The sequence below is a fragment of the Rhopilema esculentum genome, chromosome 21 (assembly GCF_057945365.1).
Source record: "Rhopilema esculentum isolate cy_ngs chromosome 21, ASM5794536v1, whole genome shotgun sequence".
NCBI lineage: Eukaryota > Metazoa > Cnidaria > Scyphozoa > Rhizostomeae > Rhizostomatidae > Rhopilema > Rhopilema esculentum.
In genome coordinates this window covers 8,529,679-8,550,650 of record NC_142835.1, presented here as the reverse complement: position 1 = coordinate 8,550,650, position 20,972 = coordinate 8,529,679, and the positions used below count along the sequence as shown (strand labels likewise).

At 36.2% G+C, this 20,972-nt stretch overlaps 1 protein-coding gene across 6 annotated transcripts in view; it reads right to left on the bottom strand.

Annotated features, from left to right (window-relative positions):
* LOC135684814 (uncharacterized) overlaps positions 1-20,742 on the bottom strand; it is a 73,175-nt gene extending 52,433 nt beyond the window's left edge. Inside the window, exons 1-22 of one of the 6 annotated variants that reach the window (XM_089115078.1) lie at positions 20,429-20,742; positions 18,633-18,747; positions 17,062-17,149; positions 16,208-16,396; positions 14,885-15,048; positions 13,962-14,246; positions 12,594-12,881; positions 11,734-12,021; positions 10,876-11,163; positions 10,019-10,306; positions 8,633-8,923; positions 7,722-8,012; positions 6,688-6,978; positions 4,487-4,777; positions 4,004-4,194; positions 3,675-3,763; positions 3,166-3,279; positions 2,614-2,700; positions 1,889-2,116; positions 1,050-1,203; positions 439-563; positions 110-298 (exon numbers count right to left, since the gene is read on the bottom strand). In XM_089115078.1, coding sequence (XP_088971204.1) covers positions 110-298; positions 439-563; positions 1,050-1,203; positions 1,889-2,116; positions 2,614-2,700; positions 3,166-3,279; positions 3,675-3,763; positions 4,004-4,194; positions 4,487-4,777; positions 6,688-6,978; positions 7,722-8,012; positions 8,633-8,923; positions 10,019-10,306; positions 10,876-11,163; positions 11,734-12,021; positions 12,594-12,881; positions 13,962-14,246; positions 14,885-15,048; positions 16,208-16,396; positions 17,062-17,149; positions 18,633-18,747; positions 20,429-20,519 — 4,425 coding nt within the window. In that variant the 5' untranslated portion in view covers positions 20,520-20,742. The remainder of the gene's footprint in view (positions 1-109; positions 299-438; positions 564-1,049; positions 1,204-1,888; positions 2,117-2,613; positions 2,701-3,165; positions 3,280-3,674; positions 3,764-4,003; positions 4,195-4,486; positions 4,778-6,687; positions 6,979-7,721; positions 8,013-8,632; positions 8,924-10,018; positions 10,307-10,875; positions 11,164-11,733; positions 12,022-12,593; positions 12,882-13,961; positions 14,247-14,884; positions 15,049-16,207; positions 16,397-17,061; positions 17,150-18,632; positions 18,748-20,428) is intronic. The other 5 variants (XM_089115079.1, XM_089115080.1, XM_089115081.1 and 2 more) reach the window with 5 other exon arrangements.
* Between the last annotated feature and the right edge of the window lie 230 nt (positions 20,743-20,972).

Here is a 20,972-nt window from a genome sequence, read left to right as displayed (position 1 = left end):
ATGTTACATGGTGAAGTGGACATGGTAAACTATTCTTTACTCGTAAAGGAATTTTATTAGCAGTAATGATTAAAATGAGCTAATGCTGGTAAAAGAAAATGATACTTACAAGAGTACTGTAGGTTCCTGACGGGCAGTTGACGGGCGCTAGCGAAGGATCCAAACACGACTGGCCTGCCGGGCAACTTGAGCAACTAGAGTTAGAGCCAAGGGAATATGTCCCATTTCCGCATGGTAGTGGGGTTGATAGAATTGAGGGGCAGTAGTACCCTTTTGGGCATGGAATGCAAGCAGGAACCTGAAAACAAATAAAGGTTTGATAAATAGAAAAGGCAAGTTATCAAAAATAAAAAATAACGAACGCGTAAACGTGTACAAAAGCAAAGGAAATATATTCAAATTCTTAAGAAAGAGATTTGAGTGAGATATTGAACTTACTCCGCTTGTGCTTTTAGTCCAGAAATGTCCTGCTGTACATGGTACGGGTGAAGTAGACGGGTCATTGCAGGTAGAACCGACCGGACACGGACTACAATATGCAGCACCGCTTCCAGAATAGTAGCCTTAGGATAGACGACAAATTATATAAAAACTTTACTTCACATAAGCAAAAGTAAACCTACTTAGATCGTAAAGGCATACAGAAATGTCGGTCGTCCATGCGAGAAATAAAATATAATACAAATTGCATATACGAAAATGTTTTTGGAAAATTAATTGGAGAAGATAAGAATCAACGATTACGAAATTGCTGCATAATGTTCTGACACAAACAAAACTACAATCTCCGAGGAAGGTAGTAAAAGCAGAGAATGAGGGGAAATAAAAAAAATTAATGGGAGATGAGAAACCAAAAGAGTAGAAACGAAAGAGCATAGAGTTACGGAAAACTTCTAAAAATAAGATTAGGATTAAACAGTTCTTGCTACAAAGAAGAAAAATACTTTTTTGAAGAACTAAATTTCTTATTGAAACCCTACATCAGCAAAACGAGCTTGAAAAGTAGAGTATCATTAAGCTGTTAGCCAAGGAATCATTCAGAAGCTTACCTGTAGGACAATCAAGGCACCTCTCTTTAGCTTCAGGGCTGTATTTACCGGCAGGACATTTGACTGGTGTGGTTCCATTACTGCATTTGTATCCACTCCAGCACGGGGTACAACTCGCAGAAGCTCCTGAGCTGAATGTTCCCAGGGTACAAGGCTTTTGGATAAAATAGAAAGGAAATTTAGTAGGATTCGTATTCAATTATTCTTATATCCCCAGAAAAACATATATGATTCTTTGGGCTGGGACGGGTAGATAGAAAGAAAAGAGCATTGAATTGAAACAGAACATTACTCTAAATCAATTGCATATCTTACGTGAATATGTTTCATTAGTCAAGAGTTTTGTAGAAATCAAAATTATTTTCAAATGCATTCCAATCAGTATACATTTGTAAGTGAAGGACGAAATACTAGAATGGGCATGCTAAAAATGAGTTTTGGAGTGAAATACATTCGACGGAATCTACCAGCACAGATAGTGTAAAAAGATTGAAAGTAAATTCCTAGGGTACAAAAAGCTTTCCACGCAAATCTGGAAAGCTTACTACAAAATTTGAAGAAATATTTCAGGAAGGATCTCAAATTATTACAAGAGAACTTTTTACAATCACAGCTTGATATCAAAATGGGGCTTAATCAACAACAATAAAACAAATATACTCAACAAATCCCGAATACAAGAAATAATCTTAATGATATCCTAGTATCCAAATAGATATAGGTAATAAATCGGATGCTACAATTCACATTGAGGTTATTTGAATTTATTCATGACAAAATATCATAGCGTTATAGTTACTATAACTATTATCAAATATTATAAGCAGGCAGAAGCATACCTGACATATAACTTGTCCGGCAGGGGTGTAAAATCCCGCATCACAAGCAACAGGTGCCAGCGACGCATTGAGGCACGAGAAACCAGCAGGACATAGTTGACAGAATACTGATCCGGTTGCAGTAGCAAATGTACCAGCTGGGCAAGGCATTGGGTTAGAAGCAGACGAAGGACAGTAGTGCCCTTTGTAACAAGGGACGCATGATGTTCCATTTGAAAACTCACCAGTCTAAAATAAAAGCATTTGCTTTTTCACAACACAAAAACTGGTATAGATTCATTCATAAGAATATTGCAAATACTAGCAATGATTTTTTAAGACGGTGCTTTCAGAACATTGACAAAACCCTATTGTCAGAAAAACATGCTCACGTTGACTTGCTCTCAGAATCACATATATGACTACTTTTACAGAATAAACCTATGTAGACTTTTGGTCACGTCAAAATAAAGCATAGAACTTGTTCTTATTTGGATTTTCGATAGTTATTTTTCAAAATATATTCTTCAGTACAACAAAGACTTCGATACAAATAAAGCAATAAAAAATGAAACGAAATAAAATTGAACATAGTTAGTTATATTAAAATTGTGCTATAATTTTTTCTGTCACTTGAAATTTTCTTTTTACTATCTCTTACAAATCAAAGAATGCGATTCAACATCTAACATATCAAACTTGATTTGTTATCAAACTGGAGACTGGAAAGTTAGATATATACTCACAGCACATGGAGTGGGAGGCTTGGTTGGATCTGAGCAGATCATTCCTGTTGGACAAAGGGTACAGCTGGCAGCTCCGCCAAGAGAATACTTGGATTAAAGAAGAACAAGGGAAATTATTCATGTTGTTGAAACGAAAAGAATGATTCCATAGTAATACCAAAAGGAATTAAGTAGAAGCAAATATTGTCAGTTACACAACTAAACTAACAAAACAAACAGAAACTACATATATATTTGTATACTTTATATACCACTATATAATATTATATAAATGTCTATAAATAAAATAGAAAAAGAATAAAGAAATAATGATTGAAGTTGAGGAGAACTGTATTTTTCAAAAACAGGTTGCGTTTTGCACTGAGCAAGATAACAGTCTTAAAACAAAAAAGAGTGGAATAAAAAACATATTAAAAATCAAATAATAAAGGTTATAATGAATTCTACAAGCCCATTTATGAAAATAGAAAGTAATACTTGATTTTATAAAAGAAACAGTTCTTCCTTTAATCAAATAATTGAAATCATATAAGGCATATGTAGTGTACAAACCTCGTTTGCACCACACACAATAGGGGCTTGGTCGGTCAATGGACATTTGCTTCCGGCCGGACAAGCTTGGCAATTGATAGTTCCATTTGCTAATGTGTAATACCCACTAGAACACTGAAACAATAAAAAATATTAACAAAATGCCAATAAAATCAATGCAACTTCTTAAAAGCAGATTGGAAGAATGAACGAAATACCGGAAACATAGTACACTAAAGCACTTTCGTCCGACACTCTTCAGATTATAAACGTCAGACAATAAAAACAGAAAAATGATCTTCATTTCACTAAATTTCAGGCAGTTGACGATTCCTTGACATAAGATTCTATGATTGGCGATCCTCGTGGGTTATATCTCCACAAAACCAAATCAAAAACACAACATTTTGATTCTGCATCAAAATTCTTCATTTTTGAATGTTTACCATTACCTAAATCAATGTGGCAAGACAAAAATCTGACTAGAAATAAAGGCTCTACGTGATTTACGATTAACAACGCAACCTCACCTTGGCACATTTTGTTTGGCCTGTTGCATCAATGTGATAACCAGGAGGGCATTGCTCTGGGCTTTGGTTTCCGTAAGGACATTTACTACCTGGACATTGCAAAAATATACATCTTCAAAAAGCAGAATTAACAGAAATATATATCAAATAAGACAAAATGTCTTCAGCTTCAAAACATGCTTTCAAAAAATTGCTAGATTAAGCATCGGTTGATTTGATTACGTAAAGTTTTTGAAAAGAAGCATCAAAATGGCAGAAATTTCATGTGGTCTTCTAAACATGCATTCTATAAGTGCTTCCAAAATTCACAAAGGAATATAATAACAAACCTCTTGGACATATTATGCATGATGATTGCTTTGTAAGTATGTTGTAATACCCAGATGGACATGCGATGGGGGCTGCAGCAGTCGTGGTTGGACAATATTGTCCGGCAGAGCAATCTGAACATTGAGCACTTCCAGCAGGAGAATAAGATCCAAGGCCGCAAGGGACAGGAGAAGCAGATTTGTTGGCACAACTGTGAGACAAAAATGAAGGGATTCCAAATGAAATGAACATTTTACATGACTATGGAGCAACATATAAACCGTTCCGATAAAAAAACGACAATATGTGAAGGAATGCGTTTAAGAATTGTAATAATCTAGACTAATTTATAGTAAAAGCTAAAAACTTATTTTCTTTAAGATTCAATGGTAACTAAAAACAAATTCAATGGTAGGATCTCTTGATCACAACAGTGACATTGCCTCTGCGGCATTCGAATTGAGAAGTAGTCAAAACGACGAAAAAAGGACTATTAGAATCACCTGTATCCGGCAGGACACGTCTGGCAGTCTACATCACCAAGGAGAGAGTAAGTACCGTTACTGCACGGCACTGGGGTGGCAGCAACGGACGGGCACTCGTGGCCACCAAGGCAGGTGATGCACGCTTGCTGTCCAGTCTGATCTTGATATGTTCCATTACTACAGGCAATTCCTTGGTCCATCTTGTCAACTGGGCAGTAGAATCCTTTCTCACATGGCAAACACGAGAGTCTGTCATTTGCTGAATAATATCCTTTTAGACATGGAGTCAGAACTGTTCGGTTTTCACAGCTAAAAAGATTTTATAAAAGTTTATTTTGAAGAACACTTGAGTTATTATTAAATGAAATTATGATGAAACAACGAAAAGCATGTTGAGAATGACAAGTAGCATAAAATGCTATAATATCTATAGACACGAATGTGAAATGCAGGATGGACTATTTACAGCAAAAATCCTCTGCGACCAAAGGGATAGAAAGATCTGCGACCAAAGAGAAATCATGTCTTAACTGTTGCTTAATTACAATAATACCAAAACAACCAAACAATAACCTAATGAGAAGAAATTCAACAAAGGAAAGAGGAGTAGCTTCTTAGGCCCCACACGAAATCTTGAAAAAGTTTCTTTTGGGAAGCGAACTTATCTTTTTCTAGTTAGGTTTTGAAATTCGGCCTTAATCTTGCTAAAACTGGATAGAAAACGTATAATGATGCCTATTAAACTGCAACTGAAGTCTAAAATAAGAAAGCTGAACTATACTACAAGCTGGAGCTACCAACTAACTACATCGACATCTGTCTATGAGCTTCAAGCCGCATTGTGGTTTATCCGTGTATTGAAATAAGAAAAGTGAAGAGTTGATTTTTGTTCAGCTACTGCTTAGCTAAACGTAAGCAGTTGGGATATAAGAAGCGTTCTGAGATTTGGGGTATAAAAACACCAAATTTCGAAGCAAAAGAGGGAGACTTATCTTAGTTATACGGTTCTGTAATTTACGATACATTGTAAAGGAAACAGGAGATGTTTCCTGCTCATGCAAAGTTTGGGTGAAAGTTAAAAGGATTCCCCAGTTGACTTTAAAAGGTATGATAGCCTTAACAGGGGCCAAACACGGATGAACCACAGAGGAGACTTGGTGCTACAATGCTAACTACCCTGGCTAACCTGTGGCCTGGCTGACACCGGATGCATACACTGACACCAACAAAGCTGTAGGTACCAAGGCTACACTCGACTGGCTCATCCTCTGGTTTAATACACGAATACCCCGCAGGGCAGTCTAGACAAACAACTTGTGCATTAGCAGTTTGATACGTTCCGTTGGTACAGGCAATAGGCGCCGGAAGCATGTTAAAGGGGCACCTATGTCCTTGTGGACATGGTTCACATTCCATCTGCCCAGTTGCTGAATAAGTCGTTACAGGGCAAGGAAAAGGGGTGTCTCCAAATAAGCAACTAAAACATAAGAGAGTTACAATTGAACACAGGATAGAGAGCAAGATTCAGCTGAGCACAATCAATCATACAGTATGTATGTATGTATGTATTAGAATTTGCAATGAGAACTGAACTTCACTGTAGCAAAAAAGCTAAAGTTCTATCTGTTACAAAAAACTACCATTGATATTAATTGGCCAAATTAGTCTGAAAAACTGCCGCTGCTAGATAATATTAATCTATCATCTAACCGGTTGGCGATTCCATCTTATCGATTAAATAGCTTACGAGGACAAAGTAAACGACTTATTCTTTCTTGTACAGGAGATAACAACCTGTGCAAAATTTTAATTAGCTACTACAATTGACTTTCAATTTCCGACATTTCCAGCAGTCGTCTTGAACATATGAAACTCGTTGCTTTTTCTAAGCTTTCCTAAGCAGGAAAGACAACCACAAGGCTCACAAAAATCTAAAAAATATTATAATGCTTTATCAATGTTTCCTTTTTAAGATTAGGCAGACTTTCATGTGATATTGAAATCGGCAGCCAAAAATGTAAAATCTTTTAACTAGGAAAAAATTTAATTAACGTACTAACATCAAGATTTCAAAGGGTGCAGCTGCTCCTGTGTGGGCAGATATAAGATTTGAATAAGCTTCACGTTTCTTCCTCTCATCCACTTACCAAACTAGTAAAGGATATAATGGTAGGCTTCAGGAAGCCGAATACCTTGAGCTCGAAATTGAAATAACAAACCTGTGTCCCGGAGGGCATTCGATGCACGGACTAGTTCCGACTGGACTGTATTCTGCAAGACTACATTGAACCGGAGTATCTTCCGCTCTGATACATGAAAAGCCCCCAGGGCAATTGTGGCACACTGTCTTCCCGGTTTCGTTTTGGTACGTTCCATTTGAGCAAGGTAGTGGCGCTGCCATCTCATTTGTTGGGCACCTGTAACCCTTTGGGCAGGTCTTGCAGGACAGTTTATCAGAGGATGCATAGTTACCCATGGTACATGGAACTGACGATGTTTTGTCTGCACAACTAAAAATACATATAATACATTTACAGTCGTTGAACGCAGGAAAATTTGAAGGTAGACGGATAATATCCGCTATTTGTAAATTTTATTCTCTAGGAAAGCAATAAAGAGCAAAAAACTGAAAGAAAGGTTTCACAGAGACTTTTCACAAGCCGAGGCTCAAAACTATACTGACAGCGCCAGCATTCTAACAGGGAGATCACTACTGCATGCACAAAGCATGTCAGTACATTTGCGTTGAATTTCTTACAATGATGGTTGGTGTACAGTACTATGCAGGGCAACAAAGTGCTAGCTAAATTCTACAATGCATAAACTTTAAATTAATAAATTATCCATTGAATTTCATTTAAACAATATTTTGATAAGAGAAGTAGATGATGGCCTAAAAGTACTGAAGACCGTATAGAAAAACTGTCCAAAAAGGCTTTCTGTCAAAGTTTGGTGACAGGACTGGGATACCGATTGAAAAGAAAAATATGATTCTTTTTTTGAACTGGACAAATACATTGAACAATGAAATGCTTATAAAAACGTACGTTACGTCATATGGCACAAAAAATGACACAAAAAACGACAAATGATAGAACGTCTTAAAATCAAAGTGTAACACGCTGAAATTTTGCAGAGTTGGTGTTCAAAAAGTCAGAACATCATTTCCTTTAAAAACGGCTTTTCCAGCAAAGCAATTATATCTAGGATGTCAGTTGCAGCCATGACATCTAGGATAGACCATTTCTCTCACCTGTGTCCACTAGGGCAAATGGAACAATCGGTCTCTCCTAAAAGACTGTACGTCCCGTTGCTACAATCAACTGGTATTCCTGACAAAGACATGCATTTTTTCCCAGCTGGGCATTCGAGACAAGCTTCCTTGCCAGTCTCATTTTGGTATGTGCCATTAGCGCAAACAACGGGGGAGTCGAGGTAATCAAAAGGGCATTGATTCCCAGCAGGGCAAGGCAGGCATGATAATTTATCGGGAGCAGCGTAGTTTCCTTTGGTGCATCCAACTGCAGAGGCCTTACCGGGACAGCTACATCGAGAGAATGTATTTTACAATACACTTTAACAACCACAAACATATGTAATGACGATACATGGGAGCAAAGACAATAACCAAATTACACATGGCAAAATTTAACATGGCAAGAAATACTTCAAGGTTTACGCTTAAACAAATTCCAGTACAAAACATGACTAGCTAAGTACGATAAAAGGCAAGGTTTCTGTTGTAGAGATTTGCGAAACCATAACGGCAGCTAGAAAGGCTGATGCCTGCGTTATTTCTATGGGCATGAATGGGATGTTTACAATTCAAAGACATAAGCATTAAACATAACACTGTTGCAATAATCTAATTTTCTCTCAGGAGTATTTATCTTGTACTTTATCAAATACAACTGTTTTATACTAGAATCATGAAATGAAATTGCATCAGCGACTGGGTACATATAATGAATTTTGAGCTGCCGCAATTCTTTTAAATATAGGTACTATGACAGTAGTAAATGCATTACTTTGGCATTGACTCTACAAACAGAATACATGACAAACCTAAAGAGATCTATGTCTACCTATCGAAGAAGATGGCACTAAACAAAAGCAATGGGGTTACGAGACAACATGAAAATGAAGAAGTGACAAAAGTCCTACCTGTAGCCTGAAGGACATGGAATACATTGAGATACACCAACATCACTATAAGTTCTATCTGGACAGTTGACTGGTGACGAAAATACAGACAGACAACTCTGTCCAGCCGGGCATGGATTGCAAGATGCCTGGCCGGTTTCATTCTGATAACTACCATTGGTACAAACAATGGGTGAATCTAACAGGTTTTCGGGACAATAGCTCCCGGCTGGACAAGGTTCACATGACAATTTATCTCCGGACACATAGTTACCAACAAGGCAAGGCACGGTGGACGATGCTTCTGGACAACTAAAGCATGAAAAAAATCATACATTTGCACAGAACAAATAACAAAATTATCGTAACAGATAAAGAGACATTGCACTGGTCGGGAGGGGTAATAGGTTTGACGAGGTTCCGTTGCAGAATAAGAATGTAAGAGTCTTGCCTAAAATTAAAATCTATGGATATCCCCTGCATGCCAAATTTGTATAGCTAAATCTCCATGCTATCATCAATAGTATTTGACAATAATACATTAGTCCTAACAATGATCTTATTTTAACAGTGGCTCAGTGAGCTTCACAGGTATTTTTCATGAATTTTATAAATGAAGCTGCAGCAAAGTGCGGCATAATCGAGTGAGCCATTACTTTACGATTTGCTAATGCTAAGAGCTTGATGGTTGCCAAAGGTGAGAAACTAGCTTATGACTAAGTAAACATATCCAAGAGAAAGTGATTTTCAAGATGTTATTGAACATGTAAAGTGAAAGTGAAAAAAAAACAAATAACAAGAACATCTCGAGAAAATACTTTCAGGACCATAAAACAAGTCTCTTTTTTCAGGAACATAAAAAATTTTAACTAACAACAAAAACAAGAAGGAAACAAATTAGTTAAAAGTTCAAAAGACATCAAAGAAGAGACTCAATTTTATTTTAAAACTCCTTCAAATTGTTGAACAATCAAATATCAATAAAAAAGCCAAACCACAATACAAATTGTTCCCGTGAGCAGTTCACATTTGACTGCAATTTGGGCAGCTAGTACCTTGATACGTTCCCAACAAACAGTCTTGGATACACAGTGCATATACTTACATCTTAGAAGCGATAACGTTTGTATACAAGGAATTTGGTATGAGGAATGGGGAGTGAATGACACATAGGACCAACAAGAAAAACGAAAATGCAGGCCTAGGTTCTATGACAAATTTTACGATATAACAAGACAGAAAACTGTAAATGTGACTTTGTGTAGTTTACAGAGTATCTGAAAACATGTCCTAAAGAAATTCGGGCGTAGATTTATGCAAATTATAATCAATTTGAAACAGCAAATACGACAAAAAATACAGTGCCAGGCGTGTACATCAACAAAACAGAGAGAAAATGACATTTACCTGTGACCACTTGGACAAACTAAACACTCAGACACACCCAACGCACTGTACGTTCCATTGGGACAATCACTCGTAATGGACGTGGAGGAGCAACCTTTTCCAGCTGGGCAGTCATTGCAAGATGTCTGCCCCGTTTCATTTTGATATGTTCCGTTCGTACATAAAACGGATGCCTCTAGTTTATCAGTTGGGCAGTAATGTCCGATGAGACATGGCTCACACGACATTTTACTGCCAGACACGTATGTCCCTGCCGTACATGGGACTGCATTCGACTTATCAGGGCAGCTATGGGCATAAAAGTACATTTGATGACAAGCGTTTTAGAATGGTCACATTGCATTAGGGTGCATGATCAGTGCATCTAGTGAGTGCAAAATCTAAACATAAATGGACAGATCGCATCTTTCAATACCCATTTCTTTCAATTTAACGAAGCCACGTATATATCTTATTCGAAACACAGCTCTGTACAGCCATGATTTCTTTTGAGAGGCAGTTCATCACGCTTTTTTCTTTCATTCACTAAAGGAAGCAGCTATTGTACAGTGAGTCAAGATGATGCAAAATAAGGGAAAGTATATGACACAAAAACAGAAAATTATTTGTTAAAATGTAGGTTAGATATTAATCCTAGAAACAATGATACAGTAACGATTAAATATCTAAATTTAGTTTAATTCAAGCCATTAGTTTGCTTCACAAACAAACAATGGTACTTTACTTTATAGTCATTTCTGTGTTAAATATTCTTAAAAATTAAACATACAAATAACAACAATTTGAAACAGCAAATACGACAAAAAATACAGTGCCAGGCGTGTGCATAAACAAAACAGAGAGAAAATGAAATTTACCTGTGACCACTTGGACAAACTAAACACTCAAAAACACCCAAGGCACTGTACGTTCCATTGGGACAATCACTCGTAATGGACGTGGAGGAGCAACCTTTTCCAGCTGGGCAGTCATTGCAAGATGTCTGCCCCGTTTCATTTTGATATGTTCCGTTCGTACATAAAACGGATGCCTCTAGTTTATCAGTTGGGCAGTAATGTCCGATGAGACATGGCTCACACGACATTTTACTGCCAGACACGTATGTCCCTGCTGTACATGGGACTGCACTCGACTTATCAGGGCAGCTATGGGTATAAAAGTACATTTGATGACAAGCGTTTTAGAATGGTCACATTGCATTAGGGTGCATGATCAGTGCATCTAGCGAGTGCAAAATCTTAACAAAAATGGGCAGATCGCATCTTTACAACACCCATTTCTTTCAATTTAACGAAGCCACGTATATATCTTATTCGAAACACAGCTCTGTACCGCCATCATTTCTTTTGAGAGGCAGTTCATCACACTTTTCTCTTTCATTCACTAAAGGAAGCAGCTATTGTACAGTGAGTCAAGATGATGTAAAATAAGGGAAAGTATATGACACAAAAACAGAAAATTATTTGTTAAAATGTAGGTTAGATCTTTATCCTAGAAAAAATGGTACAGTGACGATTAAATATCTGAATTTAGTTTAATTCAAGCCATTAGTTTGCTTCACAAACAAACAATGGTACTTTACTTTATAGTCATTTCTGTGTTAAATATTCTTAAAAATTAAACATACAAATAACAACAATTTGAAACAGCAAATACGACAAAAAATACAGTGTCAGGCGTGTGCATAAACAAAACAGAGAGAAAATGACATTTACCTGTGACCACTTGGACAAACTAAACACTCAGACACACCCAACGCACTGTACGTTCCATTGGGACAATCACTCGTAATGGACGTGGAGGAGCAACCTTTTCCAGCTGGGCAGTCATTGCAAGATGTCTGCCCCGTTTCATTTTGATACGTTCCGTTCGTACATAAAACGGATGCCTCTAGTTCATCAGTTGGGCAGTAATGTCCGATGAGACATGGCTCACACGACATTTTACTGCCAGACACGTATGTCCCTGCCGTACATGGGACTGCATTCGACTTATCAGGGCAGCTATGGGCATAAAAGTACATTTGATGACAAGCGTTTTAGAATGGTCACATTGCATTAGGGTGCATGATCAGTGCATCTAGCGAGTGCAAAATCTTAACAAAAATGGGCAGATCGCATCTTTACAACACCCATTTCTTTCAATTTAACGAAGCCACGTATATATCTTATTCGAAACACAGCTCTGTACAGCCATGATTTCTTTTGAGAGGCAGTTCATCACGCTTTTCTCTTTCATTCACTAAAGGTAGCAGCTATTGTACAGTGAGTCAAGATGATTTAAAATAAGGGAAAGTATATGACACAAAAACAGAAAATTATTTTTAAAAATGTAGGTTAGATTTTAATCCTAGAAACAATGGTACAGTAACGATTAAATATCTAAATTTAGTTTAATTCAAGCCATTAGTTTGCTTCAAAAAACAAACAATGGTACTTTACTTTATAGTCATTTCTGTGTTAAATATTCTTAAAAATTAAACATACAAATAACAAACAATTTGAAACAGCAAATACGACAAAAAATACAGTGTCAGGCGTGTGCATAAACAAAACAGAGAGAAAATGACATTTACCTGTGACCACTTGGACAAACTAAACACTCAGACACACCCAAAGCACTGTACGTTCCATTGGGACAATCACTCGTAATGGACGTGGAGGAGCAACCTTTTCCAGCTGGGCAGTCATTGCAAGATGTCTGCCCCGTTTCATTTTGATACGTTCCGTTCGTACATAAAACGGATGCCTCTAGTTTATCAGTTGGGCAGTAATGTCCGATGAGACATGGCTCACACGACATTTTACTGCCAGACACGTATGTCCCTGCCGTACATGGGACTGCATTCGACTTATCAAGGCAGCTATGGGCATAAAAGTACATTTGATGACAAGCGCTTTGGAATAGTCATATGCATTAGGGTGCATGATCAGTGCATCTACTAAGTGCATCACCTTATCATGAACGGGCATATCGTATGTTTACGATACCCATAACCTTTTTGTAACGAGACAACGCTTTGGGTAGCGTCTGAAGATAAAGAAAATCTACAATATTTGCTGTCTTAATCATATTCAGCGACTTCTACAAATAATTTCAAGCATAATGGCCAAATGCTTAACACTGAGCCAAATTATATTTTGGTACAAGGTTAACATGAATTTTCATTTGTCTGGCTATTAACAAATAGCCAAACGATATAAAAGGGGAAGCTATGAAATAGGCAAGGATATATCTTCAACTTTATTCAGCACTATCGGCTAGAACTTTCTTTTCAAAGGAACAGCAAAATTTCTACCTAAATAACTGGACTGATCAAAGGAGTATGAATTAATTTTGATTGCGCAAAATTTTGTCAAAATACTTCTCGTTGTCAAATGAGAAGTAATTCAAACACGGTTGCATCCAATTGAAGCTGTTTTGAACAGGTTTATAAAAGTGGCACAGTCATGTTGCCAACTAAAGGAGAATTGCACAACCACTGTGTAGAAAAGTGCTAATGAAGGGAAGATAAGCTTGGTGGAAAAGCAAGACAATGATAGATCAACAGTACAGAATTTGATGCATTTTGGAGAATCCTTCCTGATTGTTATGAACTTTTAACCATGGAAATACTATTTGAAAATCTACTGAGCAAAAGAGTCTTTATCCTCTTTTGATCATAAATGCATAGGCCTATATTTTCTATACAATTAGAGGCAGCTATTTATTGTGTAGATAATATAGATACACAATTATATTTTTGTATTTGCATTTGTATTTTTGTCTACCTAGCATTCCAAAGTAGCTTTCCAGGACTCTGAGAAGCTATGCCTATAGAGCAGTGCTGCTGTGTATGCATTTGAAATCAAGCAAACAAATCTGAAAAAGGGCAATGTGGAACCAGGAGAGTCATCTTCCTGATGACCATTGCAGCCTACATCAACAATGAATTTCTACTTACTGGTGACCTGAAGGGCAGTTAAGGCATTCATAAGAGCCAAGGATGCTGTAGGTCCCATTCAAGCAATCAGTGGCAGGCACATTTTTACCAGTACACATTTTCCCAGCTGGACACATACTACAGTTTGTTTTCTGTGTCTCGGGTTGGTATGTGCCATTTGGACATACAATTGCCAGCTGACCTGTTGGACAATAGAAACCTGCAGGGCATGGCAAACAGGACATTTTGTCACCAGAAGGGTATGTTCCAGGACTGCAAGGCACTGGAGATGTTTTACTTCCACAGCTGCAAAAAATTATTCATGTGGTTAGATACTTGGCAGGTAAGAAACAAATGTATCAGATTCCAAGAGAAAAAATTGATAACACCAGCACCTTACAAAAATATTTTGTGCAAATGATCTACTTTTGTCTTCCAGATAAATCAAGTGTTGTAGATTCCTTTCATATATATCTTTCACTTATGAACTAGTTTGTATAAAATTTGTATTTTAGAAAATTTTCACCTTTCTCAAAACTATGACCTGCTAAATTTGAACAAAACCATTGGAAAAAGCATTGGAAAAGCAAAAAACTCTTGCAAATGATTTCACGGACTTTCACAATTTCTTTAAAAATGCTATAAAAATTTACAAAGAAAAATATGTGTTGTAGAGTGATGGCTCCTACCATTTCAATAGGATTAGGAACATTGGCATTTGGTAAAAGTAGCGTTAAAATACAATCTACATCTAGATTCAAAACAGGGAAACCAAGGTTTACCAGTTACCAGTTACCAGTATACCTCTTGTGCAAGTTACCATCTCAGAGATTAAGTTGATCATTGGAGTTCTTCAACTATTTTAAGAACTATTGTCTAAAAGTAGTCCTAGGTTTCCTCTTCTCTCTGATGTCTTCAAACCAAACTACTGAATATATATATACCTATGGCCTGCTGGACAGTTAGTGCAAGAGGATGACCCAGCTGAGCTGTATGTACCATTTGGACAGGAACTACAAACAGTTGTCCCATTTATTGAATAAGTACCAGCTGCACATTCAGTGCATGTGTGTGTTGTTGTGTTTGGAATAGTTCCACCAGGACAAAGCTGCATAACAAAGGGATGTTATTAAAATCACAATAAATAAGCTTAGGGATCAACTGTAATACTAAAAATTACAATATATGCTAAGTGAAAATTGGATGTTTTAAATGAGTGTTGATAATGTCCATATGGTGCCATATGGTATTTAGTAGTTTAGAGGCTTGGGTATTTCCGTAAAGCTCTAAACTTTTGTCAAGATTTTTTTCCAAAAGGCACAAACAAAACATTAAAAGCTGAATTACATTATGCCTGCCCCATCTAGAATCTTTCCGGGAAAGTCCTGTTATTGCTCAACAAAATACAGTTAAAATCTTATATCAGTGATTGCTTTCCTGTTAAAAAGTTAAAGTATCAAAGTGAGAAAATTAGCGTTTTCTATCTACATGAATCAAGCCTTTTTTGTTATTTCAAACAGACTTGTAAATACTAAACTACACATATGCTGAACTGAACAACACAGTCCTTCTTTACGTCCATTTTTCACCTAAAGGATGAAAAATGGATGGCGGTCAGCTGTTTACACATATCCATTAAAAAGGAGCCCTTTTCCCTTTCACTCTTTTCATCATGGTTGGGCCGACAAAGAAAATAGCTGCTGCCTGTTTGTTACTTACACTTATTGCCAAGCGAAAAAAGGTAAAATTAAAGCAATTTGGGGGAAAACCATGGCTCCACAGTTAGAGGTTTCCGCAACTTTGCTGAATGAATGCCATTTGAAGAATTGTGTCGAATATGAAAAGGCTTTTAAGAATGAGCCCTGAAATCTGAAGAACTTTCCAGCCAGGCACTGTGGTGTCTTGTCTATACCATAATGTATCAAGCTTGTAGCGCTGTTTGACCCTGAAGCAGATGCCATGACGTAACATAGAGACATTTGAGACAAAAGATTTTAGTGCCTTGTCAAAAAGACAAAAAAACTTATCCTTTTTCGCTGGAAGAGTTTAACACGTCCAACTCAAATTGGTAAAAGAGAAATGATGACTGATGGTCCTTTTTTCCAATTAACATAATCAGTTTTTTCATCCTTTAGGTGAAAACAGACGTAAAAAAGGACCGTTTTTTCAGCCTTAAAGCTATCTTCAATGAAAGAATATGAATATACCTTAGATATTGTAAAGAAAATATCACAAAGATGGGGCATCCTATAACAAAAACTTCTTACCTGTGGTGCCTGTGCAGCACTTGAACAAACATAGCCTGAGGGGCATGTTTGGCAAGATCCATTTCCTAACAAGGAATATTGGCCAAAGGAACAGCTTCCAAGAACAGCTGTTGCAGAGCAGTGCTGTCCAGCAGGGCAGGGTGAGCAAGATGCAAAACCACTGCCACTATAGTAGCCACTTTGACAGGCCTAACAACAATAATTGTGACTATAGAATTTTAGAAGACTAAGGATGTGTATTATAAAAAACAAATAATCACTTAGTGGCAAAATATAGACTAGAAGCCATTTGAAGGCAACATAATTTTGAAAGATAATTAGTAGGGGTGAATGACTTGGCCTTGGGTGTTGGCTTGAAAGCACAACCCGATAGCTCAGCGGTAGAGCACTTGACGTACAAAGTCAAGGGTCGTGAGTTCAAGCCTCGCTCGGGTCGGTATTTTTCCTGCACTCTCTACTAACTAGAGGCCATATTATCCAAGAAAGATCCATATTAAGCCCCCTAGATGTTTGGCATCATCAACAATCATGTTACTCAGTGGTGGGAACCTGGGACGAGGGGGGTGGTCCCTTAATATTCTGGAAGAAAATTTTCTTTTGTTCTGAAACAATGGGAAAATATGACATCATCTTATCAAAACAATAGGCTTGCCCCTAATATTTGACCAAGTGTCTGTCCCTAATGTTACTGGCCCAGTTTTCATTAGCTATATTGTATAAAATCAATTAGAACAAGCCTCTTCAAAATCAATAATAATTGAATAGCTTACAACAAAGCTGATAAATCATTACAAAGCACAAAATATCAACCAACTAGAGATACTATTACTGTTTGCATGTATGATTAAGATTACCTTGCAGGAAGATGAACTATTCTGGCCAGCATTAGCACTATATGTACCAGCGACACAAGGAACTGTTGCATCACTTCCACCTGCACAGCTACAATACCATATATTTCAAATTAATAAACAGATAAGTAGAATCAACTGCAGATCAATAGATTTAAAAATTCAAAAATTCGATATTTTATAAGGGAGTTAAAATTGTCAAATTTGAAGTTCTGTCAGTTTCCATGGTAGAATATTTTTTATGAATAACTGCAATGATACCAGCTACCTTAGCATTGAAACATCAGTCAAAGATGTTGAATGGCAATATTTCAACAGAAAGTAGGGTCTATGAACATCAGAAAATTCTTCAAATGGTTGCAAAACAATTCAATAATTACTTGCTGGAAATTTTTTATCCAAGTTTAACCATCATTATAGAAAAACAATTAGAGATACTCTGTCAATTTCCTTGGTTTCTGTTTAGTATAGAAAACAATTGTATCCTTAAAACCAGCACCTAATATTTCTTGATAACAGAAATGAAAAATGTCAGAAAAAAAGTTTTTCAGTTTGTACTGCATGCCATTGCAGGTGTAAAGTAATCATGACATGCTAAACACTGTAGCAACCTATTTTCATATTATGAAGACACAGAAGGCAAAGCAACAAATGAATTTGATAATATGGTAGTACAGGCCTCTCTGGGAAAAACAATGCGGGCTATAAAAAGCCCTTTGCCAATTTGGCTGTGTGGGCTATTTAGCCCTTGCTGAACTTTTGTTACTTTATTTTATATTTGAGTAATTACAAAGGCAAAAATACATTACTTTGCCAATTCTTTAAATACTATTTACCTTAAGAAGGCTTTTCTGTGTGTACTTATACCTTTAAATTTAGTATTACCATTCCTTAAGACCAGACAAATAAGGAAAATAACTTTTTTGGAATATGGCACAGTTTTGCTAAGTTTTGAAGGTCAAATGTTGTGTTTATATGTTGTGACTTGAAAAGGAATTGTTTCATATTTGACAGTATGGTGTAACGTTTCTCACTCTCATTATTTGTAGCATCAATCACGCTTTATGGTGTTCCTTTCCTGTGAACACAATTCCTATTCTATTGCAAGTATTAGCAGATAATACAATAGTTTGTTAACATATGCTATAAAAGGAAACGAAAATCTCCTATCTATAACGCCATTTGATAAACACATGTAAAACCTCTTTTTCTTTATTTACTAACCCCCTGATATTTAGTGGTAAGTAGTACAAACATTGGGAAGCTAAACGGCACGGATTAAATGAGAATGTTGGTTTGAAAAAATGTGCGGGTGGAAAAGTCCTCGCAAATTTATTTTGCCAGCGTCCCAGGGAAAGGTCTGGTAACATAAATTTTTAGAGTTTGAGTGACCCTCTTCAGAAATACATAAATGAGAAATAAATGAGTTGATCTTTCATTGGGTAGTTCACTATGCTGATCATCAAAAACAGTTTTTACTTTAAAATTTTTAATGTAAAAAATATTAAAACAAATAAAAAGCTTTTAAGCTTCAAAAAAGCTTTGAAAATTTTGAAACAGCTACATTTACTTACTAGTGTCCAGATGGGCATTGAAGACATCCTATTGAACAATTAGCCCAGTACTGACCAGCAGTACAATTGGCCTTAGAGCAGGTACAGTTCAGGTCACAATCAAACACAACTGATTCTGTGAATAAAAGGGGTAAATACAAAATCATTATTTGACATCATGTACCTTTTGTTCATAAATAATTACTAACTTGGGTAACTGTACTTGGTTAAATGGCATTTTTTTGTTGATACAGATAATATTTCATTCTGATCAATCACAACAAGACTAAAGTTCTGCATATAAATTGTATTCGTATTTGTATTTGTATTTGTATTGTATTGTATTGTATTATATTCTTTGCTACCTAATAGTTTTAAGACACACTGTAAATGCTTATAAAACACTGTCCTGGTCCTTCCACTCAATGTAACAACACCATGCGATTCCTACTCCTGGAATTACAGAGAGCTGGTGACTCTTCTGACTCCAAGAGAAAGTTTGGTCATGATAAAGTTTTGGTCATGTCAGAGACTCATACCACTGACTTTGGGGTCTGCAGTTAATGATCTTAACCACTGGGTTTACTATTTTGTGAAGTTTAAAGGTTTTATGAATTCTAAAGACCCAAAATTACATTTAGAAATCATTTGAGCTTTTTGGACTCAATAAAAGGGGTTCATTGGAAGTTAGATCACATCATGCTACATTGTTCATTATGCAATTTGTCAATATTTGCATTTTGGTTCTCTTTATGAATATTAACCCAGTTTTTAATTGTTGGTATTGTGCAAATAATTTCCATATCATAATAACTATATTCTGACCAAAAAATGCACGAAAATAGGAATAAAATAAAGATAAATTTTACTTGAGTTTTGGTATATATTTCAAAAAATCAAAAGTATTTTTCCAAATTTTAAAAGTTTTTATCGAAGCTTTGCCAAAATTGTAAATATAGAGGAAAATAAAGTATACAATTTTGGAAAGCTTTATAAAAAACATTAACATGCACATTGTAATTAAAGGTTCTCAAAAAAGATGCATGATAAGGAATAGCAATACAATCAAAAATAGACATTTCTTTTATTTAAAGAAACTAAAATAATAATAGAAAACTGAAACATGCCAAGTTTCAACTTCCTGAATAGTATTTAGTGTTCAGCATGATTCAGTACTACTGAATAGTCTCTGAGTTGAAAGTAAGTGACTAGCAAAAAATTTTTTTCCTTTTTTAGCTAATTTCGTTCTTCTTATACTCTTATTCTATTTTTCAAAAAAGCTCAAGTTACAATTAATTAAAGGACCTAACTAGCATAAAAATATTTCAACCCTTTCTTTTAAACCCAGGGTACCTAAAAAATGTGTTCTAGTTACTTTTACTCAGCTTTATATTATTAATGTCTATTATTCCTTTTCGTCAAATTTTAAATATAAAAAGAAGGGAGGTAATCTATTGTTCAAAACTGAGGAGGACCTAGACACAAAAATGAAAGGGCCTACTGCAAACCGCAATTAGCTAGAACCTGCAAACAGCTTACATTCAGTATAAGTCCACTAGGATGGCTAAAGTGATGTTGAATTTTGCTGGATATTTCATTGCCTATATTGCACTTTATTGGTTGAAACTAATTATATTTAGCTTAACATCATGGTTCGTATCAGTCTTGGCGGTCAATGGAAAATAATGTGAAATGCAAACAAACTTTAAAGATGTGGAGAAATTGTTTAACAAATCGTGTCATAAAATTTCATGAGATTACTAGGCCAAATAAAATTACTGAGCTATTCAGATTGGTTCAAAATTCAGGGTACAAACCTGCTTCTCCGTGAAAAATGACAAGAGAGAACGCAAGTATTAGTATGTTGAACGATAAGATTTTTAGGCCAAATGACAACAATCCGGCCATTAGGAGAAATCAGAAATGCCTTCTGACTGGTTCAGTAACTTCTCTGATACCTCAATCATCGGCTTCTGTCCATAGAGATAAAGTTAATTTAACTTTGGAATATTCGCAATTTATTCTGTTCTTTCAAAATAAAATTCTTACTCCTTTTACGTTTTACTTGTGTAACGAGAAAGCAACCGATCACTTGGATTTGGATACCCTGTCCCCATTGGGAATCCGAGGCAAATATCCCGGCTTGAGTTAGCTGTGTCTTTGTCTTTTTGATATCTCATTGGTTGAAATGCTATTTCAATACTTCACATAATACTATGATCCCACAGAGCCTATAGATAATGTTTCTCAACGCCTCTGCGTTCCGTTAGTTAGCAACCGTTTGTTGATTGTTTATTAAGCAGAAAATTGGCAACTTTTCGCTCAAAAATAACTGAATCTTATGCCTGAAGCACTAGCGAT